The following is a 27,764-nucleotide window of genomic DNA, read 5'->3' on the forward strand; positions in this document are numbered from 1 at the left end:
GCCCTCGACCTTGCCCTCAGTTAAAATGGCGACGTTAGTTGCTTCTTTGACTGGGAATCGGCGCGAGGGAAGCCGCTTGATCCGGCCGCAGAGCGAGTCGGGAAATGATTTTAAACCAAGTAGGCGGCTTAGGGCTAGTTTGGCGCTTCTCAACCGCGGGCTTCGGGAAGGGCCCTGGGCCCTGACGTGCTCTGGTCAAGAAGGTCGAGTTTTGGGACACATTGATCCCGACTCTTCTTGGCACCACCGGGGCGAGGGTCAGCGGAAATGTCCCTCCCAGGGTGAAGTCGCGGGGGTGGCCTGGCGTCGGAGGGAGCAGAGGTCCCCTTCCCGCCGAGTTTGTGTTCTTGGGGAGCCCGCGGTGTGGACAGAGAAGGAATCCGGTAGGCCGGAATGTCATTTTAGCGAGTTTTTTTAGCTCAAGGGATTTCATCCGCGACAGAGTTTTGGATCCAGACTTGGAGAATGATTCGTGAAGCCGGAATGGGTAATAATAGCGTCATTACGGCATTTTATTGGTAAGGTGCGTTGTACTGGTCCCGAGTTGGCAGTAAACTTTATATTTTACCCTGTCGTGTGGTCGTTACCGTTACAATGCCTGTGTGTTTAGATGATTCACATGACGTGCGTGCTTACAACTTGACTAAGCATTGACGGTTGGATTTAGGTATTGGTGGCGGTGTAGAAAAGTGCTTTAAATCGGGTCCCTTCTTCCATGGACTCACCATGGAAAAACAATTGAGTTATTGTGAATGTCTGTGATGGAGAGCTAATTCTATGGATATTCTTTGATTGAGGAGATGAAACCTGCAGGATGGGCGGGATTTGTTCAAACAAATGGGGAGAGAAGTTTTCTTAATTGGTGGTAGGCTGACTAAAAAATCAGGGAGCAGAGACAGACTTGAAAAACTCTAAGAGCTGTAGGATAATGAACCATTAAGCGGTAGGGGGCCTACGTTTGGGTGTAGGGCGGGGTTCTTAACCCTTTAAAAGAGTTGTCTGCTGGCCCGTTCTCCACACCCCTCTCCTACACCACTTATACGTGCGTACAGCATTGTGCCCATAACCTTAGAAAGTTATTGGTTTTTGGAGAGTTCACTTGTCCATTAATCTTAGGGTAAGAACGGAAGTAAAAATAGAAAATGAACCTGAATAGGAGCAGGTAAGGGAAAGTATTGTAGTGCTTTGAAATCCAGACCGAAAAGTTCTGACTTCATTTGGAGTATATGTGTGGATTGTTACAGGATCTCAAGCAAGGTAATGACAAGATGAAAGTGGTGTCTGTGAGAAATCTAGCCATGGATTGGGAAAGACTGGGAATAAGATGAATGACTGTAATTAAATTCGTAATTATTTCAAGTGAAGGCCAAATCTGATGGAGCTAGTAGCACAGATCCTTTTAAGAAATGTCAGAATGATGACATTTGGATGGAAAAGTGAAGTTGAGCGAAAAGTAAAAGATAAAGTGTATTGTAAGGGATGGAAAAAATGAGAAGAGTGGAATTATTACTGTGAGAAACAAGGTAGTTAGGAAGGAAAGATTGATTGTGAAATAATGTTTAGCTTTGATCTTAGTTTGAGGACACAAAAGTTTAATATCATACAAGAAATTAGAAATTCAAGTGCCAAATTTTGAGGAAGATAGAGATTTAGGAGTCATGCAGAGTAAATGTTTTCAGTGTCTGGGGACACCCTGTTGCAACAGGAGGAATAGGAATCAGCAGGAACATAAGATAGAAGAAGAGGGAAAAAATCTTAAAAATTGAGTGCCAGAAAAAACAGGTTTCAGAAAGTTTAGAGGTGTAATGTCCAATACATATTTACTAGTGAGGAAGTAATTGTGTGCCCTATTTTCAGGAGACTGGTCTCAAAAGGAGTAAGATGGAATGGATTTAAGCAATAAATATTAATACGCAGTGAAAGAAAAGTAGCCCATGGAGTAGAGAATAAAAATGAGAGACTTGAAATAAACGGTTGGGGTGTCTAAGGAAATGTGAAAGGGTTTGGCAAACCATAATATTGGTTGGCAGATTAAATTTATTAGAAAAATAAGTGACTTCTTTCCTTACAGTTGGAAGAAAATTGAGTCAAGTATATGTTTAACCTCTTAAATTAAAAATTTAAGGGGAAAGTTGCACATCATTAAGTGTGGAGTGAGAAGGTAAAATAGGTATAAATTGTTTTCTAATTCTTTTTTAAAGTCAGCAATTTTTTTTTTTAAAGATTTATTTATTTATACAAGCACTGGGTACAATCAGAAGTGTAGGAGGGCGAGAGAATTCACCAGAGTCAGAGCGGAGAGCAGAGCAGGCAGACTGACAAAGTACACTGCTGAGGGGAGCAGCGGGCTGCAGAAGAGGTCTGAGCGCCATGTGGGAGCCTCGCCCGGTGGCTGGGGATCGAACCAGCGCTGCAGAGGCTGCAGGCAGCCTTGCAACCCAGCGCTCAACCGCGGCGCCACCGGGGAGGCCCTGTTTTCTAATTCTTAATGCATGGATTGGGCTATTCTCATAGTACCATGATACTAAATATTCAAAAGAAATATCTTAAAACCAACCCTGTCAGTACTAATTGTCCTTTTCTTATTGAGATAAACTTAAAAATTTTTTTTTTTTGGTAACTCATAGCATTTCTCTTTTAAGGAGTCAAACTCAATAGGGCCTGTTTTACCTTAAAAGTGATTCCTACTTAACAACTTCGCTAAAGTAGTAGATAAGGACATTCACTCTCCAGTTAGTGTTCAAATTCTGGCCTTTGCATTCTTTAACTCTGTAACTCTGGCAAATTACTTAACTTCCCTGTTTTCCCATCTGCCAACTGAGAATATAATAACCCCTATCTGAGATTGTTTAAGGAGTAAATGAGATTGTTATTATTCAGGGCTTGGATAAATCCCATGTACATGATGAATACTCAGTAGGCATCAGCAATTATTCCAAATAACAAATCTGAATGAAACATTCTATGTAGATTGGTCTGATTAAAATTTCACTTTAGAAAATCAAAATCAACAAAAAACTATGAACCAGAGACACTCCATGGGGGGTAGGGAGTGGGGAGGGGAGGGATTGGGGTCAAAATAAGGGGAATGCAATTGTATGGGGAATATAAAAATAAAATTTATTAAAAAAAAATAAAATTTCACTTTAAGGGCCTCCCCTGGTGGCTCAGCGGTTGAGCTCTGGGTTGCGAGGTGCCCGCAGCCTCTGCAGCGCCAGTTTGATCCCTGGCCACCGGTGAGGGACCCACAAAAAAAAAAAAAAATAAATAAATAAATAAATAAATAAATTTCACTTAGCCCTTAAAAAAAAAATTTCACTTTAAGTGGACAATTCAGTATACATTTAAAGTTTGAATGGTTTATAGTAGGTACTATTTAAATTATCTGACATCTTACTCTGGGCATTATATGAGCTTTGAGACCATATTTTCAGTTTATGGAGTTTCGTGTAAGATACAGACATATGTCTTTGGCATACTGAAATTTAATTATAGTAATAAATGCAACTTTTCACTTTTGAAAAACTCTTTAAAAAGGTAACTGTGTCAGTACTTAGGAGTTAGCATCATAGCTTTAAAAGTATAATCTCTTTCAATGAAGCATAATTTCTTTCAATGAAGCATAATTTCTTTCAATTAGAATTTTGGAGCTCTCTGAAATATTTTTGTACAACACTTGTTTAACAGTTAGAGGGGATGCAACACTATATTGGCTAATTATATGTGAGAAATATAAAGTGTGGCTTCAGTCACAGTAGATTGCTGGGAGGACGAGAAATGCACACCGAAAAATAACGCAAGAAATTACATGAATACAGGCCAAATGAATAGTATAGAATTAAATGGTCAAGAAGAGCCATGTGGGCTGGCATATTATTAAACTCCAAAGATTTTATAGAACATTCTTGAAGGATTTTGTTAGACTTATCTAGAGGGCTCTTAAAAAATACTGAGATCTCACTCTACGCACACACACACAGAGTGTATGTATAATGTAGGTATTTTTGGGGAAAAGGGTTAAAACCCTCCTTGAAAGGGGTTCAAATTCAAGAAGCATGATTTTAAAGGCAGTAGAATGAAAAAAGGACACTAATAAAAAGGACACTAATTGGTTAAAAACATGATGACAAAAATGTTTGTGTCTAGAAGTGGAAGGATAGGACATGCTGAAAAACCTTAAATGCCCAGCAGAAAAGTTTAGAATTTAAAGTTTTTCTGAAAAAAAGGGACTCCTCTAGGTGTGGAAATGTTTATTTGTGATAATAAGAATCTGGCTAAGAAAGTAGCTTTAGGAATGGAAGACAGAGACTTGAATGAAATACTCAAAAGAATATGCTTTAGAAAAGTATGTGCTTAATGACTGCAGAATAGGAATGAAAGTAGCAGAGTACTTAGATGAATTTAAGTTAATTTAGAACATTGATAAGGATTTGAAAATGGACTTGCTACCTTTTGGAAGGAAGAGGATGGAAGGAGTTGAATTTAGTTTTGAACATACTGTGTGTGGGGATCTGTAAGATAATCAGAAAAATAGCTTGTTGCCAATGAGAAATACAGGACTTGGTTGAAAAGTTAAAACTGGTAGGGGGAGGAAAAGGACAGAATTGCTCTATTAGTGAGAAGAATCAGTGAAACTATAAGCATGGATTAATTTTTTTTGTGTTTAGAATTCTGGTTTTTTTTTTTTTTTTTTTGTAGACCATGGATTCTTATGATACGCCAGAATCGACTCTTAGACAAAGTGCATCCTCAAAGCTTAAAGAGTTCTTTGTGGGTGCCACCCCTCTGCAGAAACGATTAGAATCAGTCAGGAAGCAGACTTCATTTCTCCCAACGCCACCTCGAAGGAAAATTCCCCACTGTTCACAACTGCAGGTATGCTTTTTGTGTTCCTTTATATTGCTCAATAATTGAGAATATCTGTGACAAAAAAATAACAATTTTTGTTACTACTTATAATGTTTTTAGTATCTTAATCCCTCAGGTAATAAAATGAGAAACAGTCAAGATAATTATATACATTGCCTCCTTTAATCTGGAGCATTTCAGTACTTCTAAGGACATTGACATTTTTGAAGAATAATCTTTTCTTCCATTTTTTAATATGATATTCTTCATTTGTGTTTATCTAATGTATCCTTATGGTTGAACTGAAATTATATGTTCTGGTGGATGCTATATATATTTGTGTTTTTGGTAGCACACAGGTGATGTTAAGTTGATCATCCTGTCAAGGTGTTGCCCAGTAATTACTGTTTTATTCCTCTGCAACTTAGTGTCTGTGAGGAGACACACGCATATGTCATGGTCAAAACTTCCTGGTTATCTCCCTGGCCGGCTGGGAATTGAACCCACGCTGCAGAGGCTGTGGACAGCTTCACAGTGCTGCGCTTAACCCGCTATGCCACTGGGAAGGCCCACAATTTTTTTTTTAAGATTTATTTTTATTTATTTATGCATACAAGAGCTGGGGTGTAGACCAGAGGTGCAGGGTGGCATGGGGGTGAGGGGTGGGGAAGATTCATCAGAGACAGAGTGGGGGGGGCAGAACAGGTAGAATGATTGAAATACACTGCTGAGGGGAGTAGTGGGTGAGACAGGAGAGGTCTGCTGAGCCATGAGGGTTACTCTCTGGCTGGGGATTGAACTGGTGCTGCAGTGGCTGGTAATAGCTTCATAGTGCTGAGATTTAGCCCCTTGCACTACCAGGGAGGCCCCGATACAAATATTTTTGTCATACCTTTTTTTTTTAAATATTTATTTATGCATACAAGAACTGGGGTATAGGCCAGAGGTGTGGGGGGGTAAGAAGACTCACTAGAGATAGGGTTGGGAACAGAACAGGCAGACTGACCGAAATACACTGCTGAGGGGAGCAGCGGGTGAGTCAGGAGAGGTCTGCAGAGCCATGTAAGTTACTCCCTGGCCTGTCGGGGATCGAACTCGTGCTGCAGTGGCTGTGGAAGCTTTGTAGGTTGCGTCTTAACCCTTTGCGCCACCAGGAAGGCCCTATACCTTTTGATAATAATAAAAAATACCTTGATAATTGTTTCCAGGAATTCTTTAGTCAGAATATGTATTTTTATAAATTAGGCAACTAATTTGAAGGTTCCCAAAGAGCTAGAGCTGTGAGATTGTTAGGAAGTGTGCATTCTATAGAAAAATTCAGGATGAAACTAGGAATTTACACAGGGGTGTATGTGAAAACCCTCAACAATGTCAATACATAGGGCCAGATCAAAAAACGTGTTTTGTTTTTGATGGTACCTGTGGCTCTAGTATAGCATGGCAAAAATAATTTACTGAACAGGGCATTGTCATTATTGGCAAACATTTAAAAAAATTAGAGCTTATCAAATTAAATACTGCAGAAATAGTTAATATTTTCAAATCTGTAACTGAAATTTCTGAAAGTAAAACATAAATATTTGTCTAATATTTACTCAACACGTGTTCTAAGTGACACTCTTCTAAGTGCTAGAAAAGTGGTAATACACAAAATAGACAAAAAGTCCCTATTCTCTTCAAATTCATACTCTCATTGGGAAGACACAGTAAAAATCAAATATATAATGTCAGATAATAATAAACACTGTGAAAACAATAAAGCAAGGTAAGAAGATATAGAGTGACAAAGTTGAATTTGATTCAGGTGCTACTTTAGATAGGGTGATCTCTTGAGTGACATGTAGGTGGAGACCTGAATGAACAAATATGCCATGTGAACATTCATGGAAAAATCATTCCAAAGGGAAGTAGAACAAATGAAGAGCCTTTTAAAGGATTTTCAGTGTCCTGCAAACTCCAGTTTGGCTGGAGTGCAAAGATTTAGTACCCAGTAATAGATTTGTATTAAGTACTTAAGATATTATGACTGAATTCTTATTTACTAATGTTTGCTAACCCTTAAATTTCTTTTGTCTTGATTTTTTTTTTTTTAGGAAAATGTTGATCCTCAAAAGGTCACATTCCTTCTGCATAAGCAATGGACTTTATACAGTTTAACTCCCTTATACAAATTTTCCTATAATAATCTCAAAGAGTATTCTAGACTTCTGAATGCATTTATTGCTGCTGAAAAGCAAAAAGGACTTGCTGTGGAAGTAGGAGAAGACTTCAGCTTCAAAGTGATTTTCTCTACTCTTCTAGGAATGAAAGGAACTCAAAGAGACCCTGAGGCATTTCTTGTCCAGGTATACTATATGATCAGTACTTGCTTCCTAGGGGAAGAGAATATGTATTTTCTTGGTTTGGAAATTGTTGTGGTATTTTCTTATTGTTTTTAAAATTGATGTAACATTGGTTTTTCACATAAATTTCAGGTATATATCACTATAAATCAACATGTAGATCTATCGTGTTCACTAAAAGTCTTCCTTCCTTCACTGTACAATTTAAAAATTCTTAAACTTGTTATTTATAACCTTTATGTCTTATTTAGCAAAATTACAGTGATTAGATATGGCCAATAAAATAATCTTTTCCCATTACAATATGATAATCATGCTTGTTTTAGAAGACATAGAAAATACATAAAAGTACAAGGGATGTTAAAAGCAATTTAACATTTTGGCTTTCGACAATCTGAGTAAGCCTGTATCAAAAGAATTGAATAGGGCCTCCCCTGGTGGCGCAGTGGTTGAGCGCTGGGCTGTGAAGCTGCCTGCGGCCTCTGCAGCGCCAGTTTGATCCCCGGCTGCTCCCCGGCCACCTGAGGGAGGGTCCCACATGGCGCGCAGACCTCTCCTGCCGCCTGCTGCTCCCCTCAGCAGTGTGCTTCGGTCCTTCTGCCTGCTCTGCTCCCTGCTCTGGCTCTGGTGGATTCTCTCAGCCACCCACGCTTCTGACTATACCCAGTGCTTGTATAAATAAATAAATAAATAAATAAAAAATTAAAAAAAAAAAGAATTGAATAATTAATAATTAATTACCCTTTGAAAGAATATCAGACCCAACTGGGTTCACAGGTAAGTTCTACCAAATAAGTAAGAAATTATAGCAATTCTCTACAATCTCAATGGATAGAAGCAGAAGAATATTTTTAATTCACTCTATGAGGCCATCATCCTGATACCAAACCAAAGATATTTTCCGAAAGGAAAACTTTCTTAGATAGATCAATATCTTTTTTTTGATAGGTCAATATCTTTTTTATATTTCTTTTTTTTTTAAGATTTATTTATACATACAAGAACTGGGGTACAAGCCAGAGATGTCGGGGGGGGGGGTGAGAGGATTCACCAGAGACAGAGTGGGGAACAGAACAGGCAGATTTACTGAAATACACTGCTGAGGGGAGCAGCGGGCGAGACAGGAGAGGTCTGCTTCGCCATGTGGATTTCTCTCTGGCCAGCTGGAGATCGAATTCAAGCTGCAGAGGCTGCGGATTGCTTCATAGTGCGGTGCTTAACCCCTTGCGCCACCAGGGAGGCCCTATATCAATCATCTTTTAAGAACATGGATATGTTTATTGTTTATTTTACTATCTTTACAGTCTTTTTTAAAAAAAAAAAATTTTAATGCATACAAGATCTGGGGTGTAAGCCCCAGGGTGCAGGGTTTGAGAGGATTCACCAGAGATACAGTGGGGAGCAGAACAGGTGGATCTACTGAACTATACCGCTGAGGCGAGGCATGAGGGGTCTGCTATGCTATATGTGGGTTAACTTCCTGGCTGGGCTCTATCTCAGGCTGTGGTGGTGATAGTGCTGAGACTTAACCCCTAGGCCACCAGGGAAGCCCCTGTCTCTACAGTCTTAAAATTGGGATCATACTGCCCATACTTTTGCATTATGGCTATTTTAATAATCAGTATTATAAGTAATTACTCATGATATTAGTTGTACATTTTTGAAGCCACAGCTATATAGTTCTATGGTTTTTACTAGGATTAAATGCTTAGAATTAGAATTTTAGTCAAAAAAAGGTAAAATATTATTGTTGTTATGATATATCGTGCCAAGTTACTCTCAGAAATATAACATTGTATATTCCTTTCTATATGTAGTGTATATAAATACTGTGACTATCTTTTGATATAAGAAATTGGATTTATATTCTTGCAAAATACTTTTGTTACTTCTCAGTTGACTAAGATACTAAATTCTGAAACAGTTGAAAGCCTTGATTTTCATTTGTTTCTGTAGACAGGGATCAGCAAACTATAACCTATGGGCCAAATCTGACTAGCTGCTTGTTTTATTAAATAAGGTTTTATTGAAACATAGTCCCTTTCATTTGTTTACATATTATCTATGACTGCTTTTGTGCTATAGCAGTAGAGTTGAGTAGTTGCTGCAGAGACCATATGGCTTGCAAAACCTAAAATGCTTACTATTTGGTCTTTGAGAGAAAAGTTTCTTACCCCTGGTATAGATCATGAAATTGGCATGGATCTCAAAATTCCTAGGATTAGGCTCAGATACACATAAGAGAGAGTCTAAATAACAGTGAAATAAACAAAAAAGAAGTGTCTGAAAGCAGAGTGGTCCAATTCTGGTGTGATGCTTCATGAAATTACTAATAATCTAGGCTCCTTTTGTCTTTTTTTTTTTTTTTTTTCATTGCTGGATCAATAATTTTATTATTGTATTGTCTTTAAAAATCTCCATTAAAAAATGGTTTGGCTTATTAGCTCTCAGCAGCCCGCTCCTGAGCTCTGAGGAAGCTTGCCTTCTTCTGAGCTACCCGATCTTTCTTCTGGGCAAGAGACATCTTGGGACGGTTCCACCTCTTCTTCTTAACTTCTTTCTTGGGCTTCTTTTCATAGACTGGATTCTCTCGTATAGCAGCATGAGCTGTCTTATACATCTCCTCCATCATGTCTGGCGTTATGTTGTTCTTTATGTACTGAGAGAACTGTTTCTTATAAGCATCTTCATCTTCCTCCATTAAGTAACGCATGTAATTTGCAACATTCTGGCCCATGATGTGCTTCCGATGTACTTCAGCATGGAATTCCTTGCTTTCTGAATCATAACCAGGGAATCGTTTGGTACTGTGAGGAATAGACAAGCCTCCATCCACAGCTCCCTTCAGGGCCCCAAAAACTTTATTCCCTGTAGTAGTTCTGGCAAGTCCAGCATCCAAATAGTAAGTTAAGGCACCTGGCTGACCATCGATGCTTTCCACATTGTATTCATCTCCAGTCACCTCTATTTGGCCTTCGTATATCTTGTCCATGCCAAACCTATTGAGAAGCCTGCGGGCCAGCAGCAGGCCAGTACAATATGCTGCAGCATAATTTGTCAGGCCAACCTTCACACCATACTTGGGGAGTTCATGAGCATAAGCTGCACAAACTATCATATCTCCTTCTATATGGGCATAAGCAATCTGACAAATGATATCTCTGTTGGTTACCCGAACTATCATCCTGTATTTGGGTGTGTTGTACTTATTTTTATCCTGGATTACCAAGCGTTTTCGAGCATAGTAATCAGTTTTGCCCTCTCACCTTCTAAATTTCACCTGGTATCTCTTGAAGTAGGCCTTATTCTTGACAACTTTTACAAACCTCATTTTGCGGCGCAGACGCCAGTTGTCCGCGATTTGCCAAAGCAGCGCAGGCCCGGCAGCGCTTCGGCAGGGGGGAAAAAGCTCCTTTTGTCTTTTGGTATATGGCTTCCATCCTTCAGGTCACCTTATAGTTGAATATGGCTTCTGAAGCACTAATATTATATTCAAGTTTCAGACAGGAAGTAGGCAGAAGATGGGAAAGGCTATCAGGACACTGAGTACATCTTTTATAAGATTTGCTGAGACCCAACAACTTCTCTTTAGATCCTGGTTGTAAGTGACACTGGAAAAATTTTTCTTTTTACTGGCAATATACTCTCCCAAGTAATAGTGCAGTTTTATTATGGAAGGAAAAATAGATACTGTAATTGTTTTCTCTGTCAAATGAGGCTCAGAGCAGTTGTGTGGTTTGTATGTCACTAGTAACTAAGCAAATATTCTTGCCAGGACTAGAAATGACCCTTTGAATTCCAATTGTAGTTTCCTAATAGTTTTTGAATTAAATCTCATTTCTTGACAGGGTTATAGGATCCTTAGGTCATGAAAGTGTGATAGACGTAATATATCTGGGCTTCAGAGTCTCTATAATCTTTTGAACAAGAGGGAGAACTATGGTAAAACGATCATCTCTAAAGGAATACATGATACTGGATTGTGATCTTAACCTTGTCCTGATTAAACTTTAATTAAAACTTCTGTAAATATCTGGAAGCTATGTTTGTCATGGAATTAATAAATTTAGTTTGAAGAGTTAACCAAGCTACTAGAAAATACAATCCAAATCATAGAAGATCTGTATGGTGGGTACAACAGGCCAAATTGAAAGAGATTACAATTGATTAGGGATGTTTTCTGCCTTAATGTAAGTTGGGGGAGTGGTCAAACAGCAAAAATAAATATGTAGGACTAATTCATGTAAAACTGTCAATTAAAAGCCAGACAACTGCTAACAATCTAAGATTGTTTTAGTAAAAGTATAATTTAGGTTAAAGATAGAGATAGTCCTATAATCAGGCCTTTTTGAAGTAATTATAGTCACATGAATGACTCCCATGCAGAAGAATTACATAGAAGAGTTTCTAGGAAATTGTGAGAACTTGAATGAATTTCTCATAACAGGAATAGTTGCAGAAACTAGAGATATTGATCTTGGCAGTCTATTTGATAATAATCTCTGAATACTCTGAAGAACTTTGATTTGTTCGACATGCATGTTAAGAAAGGAAGCAGGGCCAGTGGGTGGACACTATAGAGTTTGGCATATTAAAAAACATTTTAAATTGATAGAAAGACTACCTCAGGAAATATTGAAATCTTCCTCAATAGAATTCAAACCTGTTGGATTTGGTGACCTTTTACAGTCCCTTTTCAAGTTGAGGTGTTTTTTTTTTTCCCCCTAGGATACTGGTACTGGATACTGTACCTAGTTAAGCCATATTGTCATCCTTTATTTTGCATTTTGATTGTACCAAAATTTTGGTATATACTATGTCTGTAGTATAGAAAAATATTAATTAACTTAAAAAAGTTAATTGAAAAGTCAATTAACTTTATGAACCCTAATAATGCTTAGAGAGTATTTCCTCATGTGTTTTGGCATGTAATACAACATTTTTAAATGTACTAATTTTGAGAAAATTTAATTTAGGAGTAAATATACTTTTAAACTTAATGAACCTGTCTTATTGTTCTTTGTAGATTCTATCAAAATCTCAATTGCCATCTGAGAACAAAGAAAATAAAGTGTTGTGGACTGGTTGGTTCTGCTGTATATTTGGAGATAGTCTTCTGGAGACTGTTTCAAAAGATTTCACTTGTCTACCTTTATTCCTTGCAAATGGAACAGAGTCTAACACGGCTTTAATCAGAACCTGGTTTCAGAAAACCTTTGACTGTTATTTCAGTCCCTTAGCAATCAATGCATTTAATCTTTCCTGGATGGCTGCTATGTGGACAGCATGCAAAATGGACCATTATACAGATGCTACTGAATTTCTTTGGTCTGTACCCTGTAGCCCTCAAAGTCTGGACATTTCTTATGCCATACATCCAGAGGATGCAAAAGCTTTGTGGGATAGTGTCCACAGAACACCTGGGGAAGTTACCCAGGAGGAAGTTGACTTATTCATGGACTGCCTTTATTCACATTTCTATAGGCATTTCAAAATTCGTTTATCAGCTACAAGATTGGTTCGTGTTTCAACATCTGTAGCTTCGGCACATACTAATGGAAAAATAAAGGTTAGTTTAAACAAATTTTTCTTTATTGTGGCATAGTTTTCATGATAATGGTGATTGTACTTTCCACAGTGAAGAAGCACATTTGAATGTATGCCAATTCAAGATAGTAGAGATTTTATTTTGTTTTATAAATGATTTACTAAATAATCTTCAGCCTTTTATATATGCAGCGTTATAATGGAAAGATACTATATACTGTGTACTACAGATTTTGGTAATATGAATTATTATTCTTTAGTAACTTTGAGGCTTCAAAATTATTTCTTGTCAAATTATTAATCATAGTAGGATTAAGTGTTGGGTAAGAATATTAGGTCCAGAAATATAGAACTTAAATACCATCTTTACATTTTAGACTATTCTATACCTACTGGGAAAGAAATAATAGAGACAATGTTTTCCTCTTTATAAAGTGCTTATCATGGAATTATCAGAAATAAAGTATGAGTAGGCATCTAAATATATTAAAATATGTTAATATATCTAATATATTAAAATGTAACTATAATAAACACTCAGTGGATGTTTCATATCATGTTGTCTCTGTGCTAGAAGTCAAACATACCTTAACTAATCTTTACAGCAGCTGTGTACTTGATTTTTTTTCCATGTTTCATTTTTATTTTATTTTTTATTTTTTTTTAAGATTTATTTGTTCATGCATACAAGAACTGGGGTACAGGCCAGAGGTGCAGGGGGGTGAGAGGATTCACCAGAGACAGAGTGGGGAACAGAACAGGCAGACTGACTGAAATACACTGCTAAGGGGAGCAGTGGGGGAAACAGGAGAGGTCTGCTGCACCATGTGGGTCACCTCCCTGGCTGGCCGGGTAAGGAAACTGAGGCCAAGATCAGGTTAAAGGATATATACAAGAGAGCATAATAAGAGTCAAGACTTGAAAGTTTGTCTCTTAGGTTCTAAGAAGTCCATATTTTATCAATAAGCGCTACACTGTGCTTTTCAAATGGGAGGTTACAGTGCAACAGTAAGTTGGGTAGTGATTTTAATGGGAAGAGACTAGCTTTAAAAGACAAAAGGAGAAATAGAATAGAAAACATAAAACTGAGTGTGTATCACATGTGGTTAGGGTATACATTTGTTTTCACTGGATCATGATGTTAACTTTATTTCTTACTATGGTTTACAGTAAAAAACCCTCAAAATAATTCTATACCATGTTACTTTGATATTATAGAGAAAAACACATTTTTGCACCCTAGAATCTAGTGTTCATGATTTTGTTTACGTATGTCCACACTCTAATAGTTAATTACATTTAAAAACTATTTTAATGATGTGAAACAGTTAACTATGCCTCCTAGATTGAAATACTATCAGGATGAACATTTATTAAGCACTCAATTGTACCAGGCATTGTTAAGCACTTTATTGTTTCATTTTGTTTTCACAAGTACCCATTTACATAACTTGTAAGGAGGACACTGTAGCGCAGAGGATAAATCACTTCCATAAGATCACACAGCTAATATCTAGAGTCAGAATTTGAATCCAGGCAGTTTCCTGAAAAACTTACGCTTTTAACTGCAACACTTAATATCTCTCGAAACTTTCAAATTATCACGAGGTTTCTGCCTTCTGCTTAATTTCTGCAGAGTACTTTGGAATCATCCCCTTGAGAAGAAGGAACCTATGGAAGCTCTTTCTAGAAAATGTACATCAAAGTCCAAGGGGTTCAGGGCCTCCCCTAGTGGGCGGTTGAGTGCAGCACTGTGACGCTGTCCACAGCCTCTGCAGTGCCGGTTTGATCCCAGCTGGCCGGCGAGGGTCCCACATGGCGAGGCAGACCTCTCTTGTCTTGCCCGCTGCTCCCCTCAGCAGTGTATTTCATCAGTTTGCCTGTTCTATTCCCTGCTCTGTCTCTGGTGAATCCTCTCACCCTCCCGCGCATCTGGCCTATACCCCGGTTCTTGTAAATAAATAAATAAATCTTTAAAAAAAAAAGTCCCAAGAGGTTCATAGATACCCCTTCCTGAAGTGAGGAAGTGAAGTGAGTTGCCTCACTTCTTAGGCAAATGTCAGCCCACTCAAGTAAGCCAAAGTAAAGCAGAACCCTAGCCTAATTCCTTCAAAGCAATATTAACTAGTAGTTGTAAATTTGTTAAACGTAGTAGTCTTCACTAAATAAAACGTATTTGACTTAGAGCAACAGTAGTTTGGGTTCGTATTAGTATCTTAGCTTGCAGATTTTGGATTTAAAATAATCCTGCAATATCCAATATCAAGCTACTTTGTTATCACAATTAAATCTTACAATTTTAAATGTCTCCTTTTTTCTTTCAGATTTTGTGTCATAAATACCTTATTGGAGTATTGGCATATTTGACAGAACTGGCAATTTTTCAAATTGAATGAGGCTTTATATGGACTAAATTATATAACTTTTCTTACTGATAATTGCCTAATTGCTACACTGAGAGATACCGAAGGGAAATGGGCATCATCTGTGCATGTATTTTCCTCACAGTGTATTTTGAGTTGCTCAGCTGGAAGTCATGAAGGATCTGATAGAACAGAGAAGATGGTAGTGGATGAACCATAGCCAGGTGCTCATGTAATTCTCATGGAAGTCTGACAATCTGGGATAATGCTGAATGTTAACTTATTGTCCATCTTTCCAAAAAAAATTGTATAATGTTTATTATGTCAAACCTTTGGGATTCAAATGAAATATCTCTAATGTTGAATATTTCTGAATGGTCCTTTAAAGCCTTTAATCTCTTTTAAGATTTTAGACTTGTGTTAAGAGACGATTTCTGTTCTCTAAAGATATTTTCCTAGCATCATTTTGTTGTAGAGAATTGGTAATTAAAGTCCTCTCCAGAGGAAACTAAAGATTAGTAATACACATTTTAAAAAGCCATCAATATGCTTCTGTTTTTAAAACTTTCCAATTCTTACTGCAATGTTGAATTAAATACTCACTTTTAAAATGAAGTATTGTGATTGTTACTAGGTGACCACCTTGGGAAGTTGTAGACTTTTCTTTTAGCACATAGGTTACAAACCAATAATTATATGATTGTGGCGTTGAAACTCCTGTGTAAACCTCTTTTGAGTGCAAAAAATATCTTGTTTAACTTCCATGTCCCTATTTTTGCTCTAGCATGCTGCTTTGTAAGTATTTGTAGGTTTAGTGAATTAATTTTAACCAGTTTACCTATTTTGCAGTTGAAAACAGATTAAGCAATTTAAGAGACTTGCCTCAGATGTTATATATAAATCTTTTTACTTACTGAGCATAGGAAGATTTGTTTTACTTAAGAAACATTGTTCTTTTAATATCTTGCTTGAGAGAAACTAACAGGCTATTCTGAAAGCAGACATTAGCTTCCATAATGGATATTAGTTCAAATATATAAGAAGCTACTGAGGAGTGGAAAAAGTATGGGTTTGGGGTCAGATATTTATTCAACTAATATTAAGCTCCTTCTTAAAGTTATATTGGGTAATAGGAATAGAGCAGTGAGGACAAAAAAGGTTTTTGTCCTGTGGAGATTATATTCTAATGGAGGAAAGTAAAAGAGAAATAATTTTAAATGCTATAAAGAAAATAAGGCAGTACAATATGAAAAAGGGTGACTGGAATGAGACCTAATTTACATAGTCAAAGAAGTTCTCTCAGAGGAAGTGACTTTTGAGCTGAGTCCTGAATGGTAAGACAGAACCAGCCATGTAAAGATCAGAGGAAGAATGTTCTAAGCAGATGAAACTGGAATAGGAAAGGCCTTAAAACAGCTTAGGACTTGGGGTATATGAGGAACAAAGGATGTCTCTGTGACTGGAACATAGTGAAGTGGATAATATGAGATGAAACAGAAGAGATTGTGCAACAGATTGCTTCAGTGGTGTTACATTTCCCAATTTTGTCTGGGCACATGGCACACAGTATAGTTACATGACTAAATTTGTCCCTTATTCTTTCAACTTTGATTCCTGGAACACATATGACTGATACTCTAGTTATTCTTTTAGGTCACAGGGATGAGAGTCAGTTCCTAGGGATGGTGGAGCAATCTGGAAGGAGTTTGTGCCCTGAAGACTTCTTGAAGCTGAATCCTAAATGCCATCTTTGGATGGTCTTTCAACAGACTTATGTGTCAGAGAAGTAAAATTCTATCTTACTTAAGCTATTGTTATTTTGGGTCTCTTGCTTATAGCTAAACCTAATCCTAGCTCATACAGAGAGGCAGGAGCCAGCCACATCATGGAAGTTTTTAGAGGTACTTTAAGAAACTGGATTTTGTTCTAAATGCACTGGGAAGCCACTGAAGTCTTAAGCGGAGAGTAATGTTACCTGATTTGTATTTTATAAGATTTTGTAAGATATGAAGGAGAGTGAGTTATAGATGGATCAGAGTGGAAGAGGGACCACTAATCCCACTTTAGGATTCTATCCTTGAAATTCACTGGCAAAAATACAAAATCAAGCATGTACAAGGCTATTTATTTCAATAATATTTGCAAAAGTAAGACAAACAACAATAAATGTCCTTCAAAAGGGGATTGGTTGAATAAATTATGCCATAACTGTACAGTGAATTACTACTATGTAACAATAAAAAGGTTTGAGGAAGATATCTACTGCCATGGAGTGATCTCTAGAATATAAAATTATGTGAAGAGTAAGATGTGGACAGAGTGTATAGTATGCACAGAAAGTACAGTGTGCTTTCTTTGGTGGAAGGAATGGGGGAAATATGAATGTGTGTGGGTATTTTCAAAAAACAAAGGATAAGACAAAAACTAATAGGTGGTTACTAATAGAGGGAAGGAAATGAGTGGAGGTGCAGTAATGGAAGTTAAGATTCTCTGAAATTTTTTTTGTTTATAGTTTAGAATCATGTAAGTGTTATAATTTATTTTGAAGCAAAATTAGATCAAAAGGAAAACAAAACAAACCTTAATAATTGACAACAGGTGAATATAATTTTATTAAGTTATGGCATAATCATAAAAAGAATTATTTTTAGTATATTTACTAAATTCATTGTTACCTTATTAATAATATTGGTATTGTTATTTTCCTACTATTTATAAGGCAAAACATAATTATATCAATGTGCTTTTGATATTGTATCTAAGAAATCATTACTTAACACAAGGTCCTGACAATTTACTCCTATGATTCTTCTAAAAATTTTATAATTTTAGCTCTTAAATTTAGGTCTGTAATACATTTTGGGTTAATTTTTATGTCTGGTACGATGTAGGCATCCAAATTTATTTTGCAAGTGGCTATTCATTTGTGATAGCACCATTTGTTGAGAGGATTGTTGTTTTCCTATTGAATTGTCTGTCATTTTTCTTAAAAATCAGTCAGTTTTAGATGTTTATTTTTGGGCTGTTAGCTCTGTTACATTGATCTATGTCAATTCTTTTGCTAGTCCCACACTACCTTGATTATTGTTTTTTTGTGGTACATTTTGAAATCATGCATGCCAGTCTTCCAGCATTGTTCTTTTTTCAAGACTGTTTTGGCTAATAGGGGTTTTTTGTGTTTCCATAAGAATTTTAAAATCATTTTGCCAGTTGCTCTATGAAAGTTAGCTGGGTTTTTTTAAAAAACTATTTCTTTAAAATTTTATTTTTTAATTAGCAACCTTGGGTGGGGGTTGGGGGAGTTACATTAGGACTCGGAGGCAAAAACAAAGACCCTAGCCAGGCAGTTTTTTCTAATCAGGGTAGAGTAGAGCTTAACTTAACTCAGACCCACTCCTGCTCTGTCCATAGCCTGCTCTATATCCTGGTCCCACATAAGATTCACTTTATTCCAGAGCCTAGTTTGAGGGCATCATGGCTGCTTCAAGTTTGAGCATCCCTTGCAACTGTTACTGGTGGTGCCACTCAGCTGTGACTGGAGCTTCTATCTGGTCTGATAAGTGGGATTTCTATAATTGTGTTGAATCTGTAGATCAGTTTGGGGAGTATTATCATTATAATGATATTAAGTCTTCTAATCCATGAACCTTTTCCTAGTTTTCCATTTACTTACATCTTTTAAAATTTCCTTCAACAATGTTTTTATAGTTTTCACCTTATACAGATTGCACTTTTTGGGGTTACATTTATTCCTAGTTATTTTATTTTTTATACTATTAAGAATGAAATGATTTTCAGTTTCGTTTTGAATTGCTTGTTGTTAGTATATAGAGATAGTCATTTTTGCATATTGGTCTATAATCCTCTGAACTCATTGAACTTGTTGATTCTAATATTTTCCCTAGGATTTTCTATATACAACATTCATGTCATTTAATAAAGATTTTTTATTTCAGTCTTGGTGTCTTGTTTCTTTTTCTTGCCAAATTGCCTTAGTTGGGATCTCCAAATACAATGGTAGATAAACTGGTGAGAATGTACATTCCAACTTTGTTCTTGATTTAGTGGGAACATGTTTATCATCATATTAGCTATAGGTTTTTCATTGCTGTCCTTTATCAGGTTAAAGAAGTTTTATTCATAATTTATTGAGGATTTTTATTATGAATAGTAGATATTAGATCTTGTCAAGTTACTTTTCTATATTTATGGTGATTTTTTTCTTTTACTTAAAGCTACACATTTCATTTCTGGTTCTGCATAATAGCAGCTTAGAAATTGCCACTGTATCCTACCCACAAATAAAAAGCTGAACAGACGGAAAAATCAACAACTTTTCCGGTGCCCTGGGAGGACACAGGGCAAATTGTTGCCCCTGAGAGTGGAGAAACAAGCAGATGATTATGGGGAGTAATGTAATGGCTTACTGAAGCTGTGTCTCATGAGCAGATGTCTTTATGGAAACCAGTGCCAGAGTCAGAAACACTGAGCTGTTCATTGATAATTCCTAGAAGCTCAATGTAGACAAATCTGAGAGTTAAAAAACCTCCAGGGGATTCACAGGGGTCCAAGTAAAACTTGTATACTGCATTTCATTGATGTTTTAAATTCCTTTTAATCTATTAGTTTTCCCCTTCCCATTCTTTCCTCTCCTTGCAACTCATTTGTTGAGGAAATATTTATAGTTTCCCACCTCCTGGATTTTGCTCACTGAATCCCTCTGAGATTAACACATTCTTCTGTTCCCCTGTATTTCCTGAAAACTAGAAAATTTAGAGCACCAATTCTTTAAATTTTCAGTGTACCAAAGATAGTAAGTCTGTTACATATTAACATAAAAATGTTACTTAAAATTTCTAAAAAAATAATTTTTCACAAAATAGTAATGAAGTCACACTTCATTGGGTTCTCATGCTTGCTTCTGTATTCAATTTTTTTTTTAAAGATTTATTTTTTATTTTTATACAAGCACTGGGGTACAGGTCAGAGGCACAGGAGGGTGAGAGGACTCACCAGAGACAGAGCAGGGAGCAGAATAGGCAGACGGACCAAAGACATGGCTGAGGAGTGCAGTGGTGAGACAGGAGAGTCTGCGCCACTGGGGAGGCCCTGTATTCAATTTTTTGGTAGGTTTTTTTTTTTTTTTTTTTTTTTTTTTTGGTTGAGGTATAGGAAGAAAACATGGCTTACATGAACATGAAATTGGAGGCAAGTATATTTTTAAATAGCTTTTTCTTAACTATTATGGATAGTCTTGATACTACATCAAGTAATTGTTAACAAGTAATCTGAAACCTTATCAATAGCCCTTTCATGCTGTTCCTATTGGCTACCTTGTACTTTGAATGGATCTCTAAACTAATGTATTGGTTATTTAGAAAACTCAATAAATTGTGCAGTCTCATATATGTTGACACATTCTGGAGATTATAGGAATGGGCTCATGCAGTTTTGGAGTCCAAGAAGTCCCACGATCTACCTCTGCAAGCTGAAAAACCAGGTAAGTCAGTTGTATAGTTCAGTCCAACTCAATGCCTTAGAATCAAGAGGGCTGTTGGTCCCAGTCCTGGAGCCTAGGGTTTTGTTTGAACTATGATTTTCAAACTTTCCTACTCAAATAAGAGAAGGAGGTAGATTCCTTCAGAAGTCTATAGAATGGAACCTTATGGAAGGTGTTAGATTTTAATTTTCATGCAAAGTTTGTATTACACAGCTGTGCTTTCCCCAGATCTTTAAGTACTTATGTATGCACACACAAAGAAAGTGAAAAGTCAAATGGGGTAAAATGTTAATAGGCAGATCATATATGGGTGGTCTTTTTACTAATTTATTTCTATGACTTTTTGGTTCAAAATTGTTTTCAAATAGAAAGTTTTTTTTTAAATTAAAATAAAAATTCCTAATTCCACCTGGGAATAATCCCTTTATTTCTTCAGGTCAAAAGTAGTTATAACTTTACATGAAGGAACTATGATATAGAAACAAAGTCCAAATTAAATAAGACAGAAGCATTAAAAAGCATTAACCAAATATTTTATGGTAAAAACTACCTTTATTTAAAAAAGTTATACATGCTAGAAAAAAGCATAAATGATACATGTAAACAATTGTTTACCAAATACTTATTTTTTTCCTTGTAAAGGTGCAAATGATCATTAAATGTAAACACAAAAGTTGCCAAACATATACTGTGGGGAGGGAGAAGATTCCTTTTGTTTGTGATTAAAGTCTTATTCAAAGATTTTCCTGCAAAATACAGTGAAAAAAAAATTGACAATGAGAAAAAAAACTTCAACCACTGACATTTGTATCTTTTTTTTCCTTAAAAATTTTGATTTTTCACTAGAAAGTGCAATTTGAGAGTAACAGTGGCTTTATAGAATGAGGATAATGACATGTAGTTTGTATAAAAGAACCAAGATATAATTAAATGCCTTGATTGATTTTACTCTCATTATCATGTGCTATTAAATGAACATAACAGAATTCATTCCTTTAGAAGTTGTTATTACAGGTAAGCCTCAGCTTCAGCAGGCCTGAGCATCAAGTGTAAGTTGCATAACAATATTCACTGCTGGGAGGAGGACATTTCTCCCTGCTGGTCCTTAGTAGCATTAAGGAAATTAGGAAGGAGAGTTACTTTAGACAGTTATGCTGTTGAGCAAATTCTTTTGCAGAGCTGCATGATTCTATTGGGGGATTCTCATGACTGTATATGAGAATCATTGTTTTTATAGAGGCACTGAGCATAGCTCTAGATCTAGCAGAAACTCTATGAAAACATGATGAGAAAAGACTTGAGATACAGCAGAAAGCAAGTTCACATGGCAGGAAACAAGATGCAAACTTACAGTGATGAAAACTCTAGTGTCTTAGTCCCGCTAGGTTTGGTTGATTTAATATTACTTTTAGGTTGTATTATTTAAAATGAGATGTTTCGTGTGTGTGTGTGTGTGTGTGTGTGTGTGTGTTTTAGATTTTCAAGTGTTCTGGTGCTCGGTGTAGCAATGGTGGCTACTAATACACTTTGATTACCTTGTCACTGGTAGTCCTTTTAAAAAGTAGAGTCATGTGGATGGAGTGCCTAGATGTAACAACTAGATCATACACAGCCCTTCTCCCCTTATTAGTATTTTCAAACATAATATCCTAAAGATAATATTTTACTGCTTGGTATTTTTTTTTTTTTTTCCATGAGAGGAAGGCTAAAACCAAAAAAACCAAAACAAAACCAAAAAAATGAAAAACCCAAACCCAACAACAAAAAAGCCCATAAATTAAAACAAAAAATAAATAGTTTTCAGCACAGAATTGAAAATTATTGTGCAAAGGTGGCATCTTGCAGGTGAAGTACTTTCATTGTATTTGTATTTCCATATGTTGAGGCACCGGCAAAGAATAAAATTTGTTCTAATGTTTTCTTCAGCTGTACAAAGTTCCAAAGTTAACGCTCTCCAGAGGAGCATATATATCACTGTCTTCCAAATATTCACCATATATGGGATTCACAATGTGTCATTTTAATAACTCCTACACCACCCCCTAGGCGTCGATAATTCATCCCGCCATATAACCTGCAAAGAAAGAAAGAATCAGATTTCTGACTAGAAAAAGTACTGTTTCTTCCACAACTAAGAGGTAAATAAAATACTTGTCTCTAGTCATAACTAATATTTTCAGCTTCATGTATCTCACTAAAAATTAGGAGCTAGAATTGCTATTGGTAAGCAGCAGAATTAGTTTGGACACTGAAATACTCTCATTATTAGGATAGTAATAAAAAAGTTATATCTATTTTTTACATCATAACTTTATGCCTTTGTACCTAAATTGACTTCTAACAATTACATAGAATCATATATTCTATATTTTTTGTCTAATTTTGCTCTCTCACTAGAATGTCAGTTCCATTACTATGACAGGCAGAGAATTTTGTTCTGTTTACTTCTGTATCCTCAGATTCTACAACACTCAGTAAATCTTAGTGAAGGAGGCTGTGAAAATGTGCTGTAAGAGGCAAAAATGTTAAATCATCATTAGTCTGATTTTAGAATTTTGACCACAGTACTATATAGAGCCATGATATGCAGAATTCAAATAATGTCATTAAATATCGGTAAAATTTGTGGTTTTCCCAGAGATTAAGATTATAAAAAGACCCACTTTATTCATTAATTCAATCCTGTAGAGTCATGACAAAGATTTGGGTGTTAGTTTCAGGTTCAAAATGAGAAAATGTATACCGTTAGAATGCAGCAGGAATGGGACCTCCCCGGTGGTGCAGCGGTTGAGCGCTGGGCTGCGAAGCTGCCAGCAGCCTCCACAGTGCCACTTTGATTCCTGGCTGCTGGAGAGGGTCCACATGGCGCAGACCTCTCCTGCCAGGCCCGCTGCTCCCCTCAGCAGTGTGCTTTGTCAATCTGCCTGTTCTGCTCCCTGCTCCCTGCTCTGGCTCTGGTGAATTCTCTTACCCTCCTGTGTTTCTGACTGTACCACTGTACAGTATATAAATAAATAAACAAACAAACAAACAAATAAATCTTAAAAAAAGAAAAATGCAGCAGCAATGAACTGATACTGCCCCTTTCAGAAGGACAACTATAAAATAGACCTCAGCTCATCTTTCATGGTCATGGGAAAAGTTTTTCAGAATGTCTGCAGGCTCAGACCTTATATCCAGACTGCTCTCTGCAGCTGATATGCAGCCTCAACCATTTAGACTTTACCTGAGATTTGCAAAGAAACCCAATTTGTTGAAAAAGAACCCCCAAATGGTTTTCTTAGAAGGTAGGATTTAGAATTAAGTATAGACATGAAGTACATCAACCCATAGTATTAATATTTTGTATTGTTTGGGAATTAACTATGTATTTGACATTTTGAGTTCCTGTCATGTTTAAGAAACTTTGGTCATATTAGACCATCTATCAGATTAGTTTTATGAATCAAGTGTAAAATGTATGAAGATTTAGACATGATTCTAAGTTGTAAAGGTTTAGAGAATTTTGTTAAATTTGTAAAGTTTTTGAATATTAAAATAAATGGAAGAGTTACCTGATTTATATGAATTTACAAGAACTGCTTAGGACTTAGAAAGATTTATTAGATAATGAATAAATAAAATGCAGAGTAAAATACATCTATAAAAATAGTTTAATGTAGTTAAACTTTTAATAAGATATATCTTCCCTGCTAAAAGTGACAGTTAAAATTTATTAACTTTTAAAACAGAATAATATTTCAGACTTTAAAAGCTTAAGAAAAAAAAAATCAGTTTTAAAATTAAATATTTATTTTAAAAAGTTACTTCAATTTGTTTCTCCTGTCCATAAAGGTACCCACAAGAATACCAAAAAGATGTACTGACAGATTACGCCAAAGACCTAGTAGGTTCTAATTTTTTTCTTTTTAAGATTAATTTATTTATGAATATAAGAACTGGGATACAGGCCAGAGGTGCTGGGGTGACAGGATTCACCAGAGAAAGAGTGGGGAACAGAACAGGTGGATTGACTGCTGAGGGGAGCAGCGAGCAAGTCAGGAGAGGCCTGCTGTGTCATATGGGTGAGCTCCCTGGCTGGCCAGGGATCAAACTTGTGCTGCAGTGGTTGCGAATAGTTTCATAGTGCTGAGACTTAACCCCTTGAACCACCAGGGAAGCTCCAGGTTCTAATTTCTAACTCAGTCACTAACTTGCTTAGGCAAGTCATTTTATTTTTTAGCCTTAGCAAGTTCAGCTGAACATGATGGGGGTAGAGAATTTTTGCCCTATCTCCAATTATAAAACGACTGTTACAAAGAGAAGAATTTTATGAAACATAAGCCACTTAAGAATAATGAAGTCAATGGGCCTCCCCGGTGGCGCAGCGGTTGAGCGCTGGGTTGCGAAGCTGCCCGCGACCTCTGGGGCGCCGGTTCGATCCCCGGCTGCTCCCCGGCCACCGGAGGAGGGTCCCGCATGGCGCGCAGACCCCTCCTGCCGCCCGCTGCTCCCCTCAGCAGTGTACTTCGGTCCTTCTGCCTGCTCTGCTCCCCGCTCTGGCTCTGGTGAATTCTCTCACCCTCCCACGCTTCTGACTGTACCCAGTGCATGTATAAACAAAACAAACAAACAAATAAATAAATAAAAAAAAAAAAAACATGCCTCTATAAAAAAAAAAAAAAAAAAAAAGAATAATGAAGTCAAAATAATACCTCAACTATGGGTAAATTTAAGCCCTCTTGAAGTACTGCAAGAGGTAATCAATAATGCTGACCATCTTCACTTTGATTTTCAAGTAAGTAGTGAGCTAATTCGCAGTAGTGTTTAAAGCTTACCTCCATGTATTGGCATCAGGATCAAAAACTTCAATGGTCTTTAAGTATGTTGTGCCATCAAAGCCTCCTACAGCCATAAGTTGTCCATTTACCACTGCTAGGCCAACCTACAGAACCAAAACAGTGGCTGTTGAAGAAACCAGACAATCACTGGGAAAGATCAGATTGGTTTCTAGATAAATCTCTTTAATAAAATAAGTCTTTATGGCCTTACATTCTGGTTTACTTGAACACAGAAGAAAAAAGTAATGAGCAAATTATGGGAACTACAAAATTTATATATTTAATTAGAATATTTACGTAGTTGAAAACTCTCTTTAATTTTAGGAAAAGCATTCACTGGAAGTGAGTATGAATCTCCAAACTGCTCTCACTTCTAATCTTTCTAAACTATTTTCTACTTTTTAAACTGTCACTGAAATTACCTTTTTAAACAGATCTTATCATGCTGTTACTTTCCTTCAACAACCTTGTGAGATTCCCTCCCATCTAAGATTAAGGTCCTTATTATGTCATTTAGGTACAAGAAATCTAGACTAGCCCATATTTTAGTTTCACCTGCTGTTATCCCTGATGCTACAGTAATACTGGATTAATTGCTAGCCCCAGAAAATATCACTCATTTCTCACATCTCCACACTTGTGCACATTTTTCCTGGTTGGTGTTTCCTTTCCCACTTCTAGAAACTTCTTCTTTCATGCCTACCTGACACCTCACTTACTCTGATCTCTTCACTGCTCCAAAAGCATGAAGCATATTCTTCCATGTTCTTCAACAATGCTTATTCCACTCCTGAGAATCTGCTTTTCACAGCTAGCTGTAAACATTTCACTTACCTTCACTAAATTGGGAACGCCTAGAGAGGAATCACACTGTACTTACTTTTGCTTTCCCAACACAGCACCTAATAAATGTTAGGTAAGTCAGCTAATAAATTAGTAGCACCTAATAAATGTTAGCTAAGTGAGTGAAAATATAATCAATACTATATAGCAGTGAAAACAACTGTAATGTGACCAAGAAGCTCCAAGTTACCAGTAATATTCAAAGCATGTGGGGATGCCTACAAGTAGTGTTGCCAAATTTGTACGAACCAGAAGTCACTCCTTTTAATCCTCAGATTATGACATCTTTAGCTACTAATGGATTCTCCCATCTGTTGTCCTACAGTGATAAATGCTGACAAAATCACTGGTTTACGTGTTACATTTCTCTCTAGGTTAAACATCCTACTATTGCAGGTGAATTCTGTACTCTACTCTGAAAGTCTCTTGAAATACAGGTCCTCATGATCTAGAGAACAAGATCTACGTAGGTCTGACTTGGCTTCCACTAAAATGGAAAAGAGCAGCTTGTGGAGACTGGAGGTGGGGTCAGATGTGCCTCCTGCCTAAACATATGTACTGGTATGTCAACTACTTGGAATATCATCTAGAAATATAAGGTAAGAATATTTAGCTCGAACAGATATGGGTGAATCCACTATCTGATATAGATATATATGGATGAAATAAGACAAGGTAGTAGATAAGATAGGAAGATGTCTTTCAGAGAAGAGCTCATACAAGATAAATCATAAAAAACAATTTCCTGATTAAAGATATGATTGGATATATTTAACTACTTGAAATAAAAGCAATCAAATTAATATTTTTTCTAGTGAAAGTAGTAGGGTTTGTTTAGCATAAACAGGGTTCCTCCTCACTGTCCCAAGCTCTTTCTTGATACTTGTTTTTCAGAGTTTTCAGGAGCTGGGCACTTACTCCACTACGGCGGGATGTCATTGCCACCACTGGAGACCACTGGTTAGTTCTGGGGTTGTATCTCTCAGCACTGCTAAGCTCTGTAGTGTCATCTCTCCCTCCTACGGCATAGATCATGTCCTGATACACTGCACAGCCCAGGTGTTTCCTCCGGGTCCCCATAGGGGCGATGGTGTGCCATCTGTTTTCCTGAGGATTGTAGCGCTCAACTGCAGGGGAAAGAAAAACCAGTCAATGACTACTTTTTCTCACCTCTAGCTTTCTTCATAGTCATCAAAACACATATTTTCAATAAGCAATCTGATTTTTCCTTCTGGAAAGGACTTGTATACCTTTCTGTGCCAACACTATACTCTCACCAGGGTCTGCTTTCTTCCAGGTATGGAGTGGTGGGCAGGGTATGTAATGGGAGTCAAGGTATCAAGTTCTAGTTCTGGCTAGTCTGACTCATTAGGTGACTTGGGGCCTCATTCTTCTTATCTTTTTTTTTTTTTTTAAAGATTTATTTATTTATGCATACAAGAACTGGAGTGTAAGCCAGAGGTGCGAAGATTCACCAGAGAGTGGGGAGCAGAACAGGCAG

General features: G+C 36.8%; 2 protein-coding genes and 1 pseudogene across 6 annotated transcripts in view; 1 reads left to right on the forward strand and 2 right to left on the reverse strand.

The window, feature by feature from the left end:
* The first annotated feature begins 104 nt into the window (after positions 1–104).
* Positions 105–18,893, forward strand: CENPL (centromere protein L). Of its 4 annotated transcripts, none has more exons than XM_037506454.2 (5): positions 105–523; positions 4,699–4,875; positions 6,942–7,193; positions 12,217–12,759; positions 15,062–18,893. In XM_037506454.2, the coding sequence occupies exons 2-5, from the start codon at positions 4,702–4,704 to the stop codon at positions 15,131–15,133; spliced, it is 1,041 nt and encodes a 346-aa protein (XP_037362351.1). In that variant the 5' UTR covers positions 105–523; positions 4,699–4,701; the 3' UTR covers positions 15,134–18,893. The 4 variants fall into 4 exon arrangements, with proteins under 4 accessions (XP_037362351.1, XP_037362352.1, XP_037362353.1 ...); XM_037506455.2 differs by having other exon boundaries at positions 105–518; XM_037506456.2 differs by having other exon boundaries at positions 105–383.
* On the reverse strand, positions 9,566–10,594 carry LOC119241274 (60S ribosomal protein L5-like; annotated as a pseudogene).
* Positions 18,894–21,145: 2,252 nt separating the features above from the next.
* KLHL20 (kelch like family member 20) overlaps positions 21,146–27,764 on the reverse strand; it is a 43,981-nt gene continuing 37,362 nt past the window's right edge. For both annotated transcript variants that reach the window (XM_054693463.1, XM_037506459.2), the window contains 3 exons: positions 27,182–27,390; positions 25,418–25,524; positions 21,146–22,674 (listed from right to left, as the gene is read on the reverse strand). In XM_054693463.1, the coding sequence (XP_054549438.1) occupies positions 22,590–22,674; positions 25,418–25,524; positions 27,182–27,390 (401 nt within the window). In that variant the 3' untranslated portion in view covers positions 21,146–22,589. The remainder of the gene's footprint in view (positions 22,675–25,417; positions 25,525–27,181; positions 27,391–27,764) is intronic.

This window comes from Talpa occidentalis, unplaced genomic scaffold (assembly GCF_014898055.3).
Source record: "Talpa occidentalis isolate TD23 unplaced genomic scaffold, MPIMG_talOcc4v2.1 talOcc4.12, whole genome shotgun sequence".
In the NCBI taxonomy this organism is placed as follows: Eukaryota; Metazoa; Chordata; class Mammalia; order Eulipotyphla; family Talpidae; genus Talpa; species Talpa occidentalis.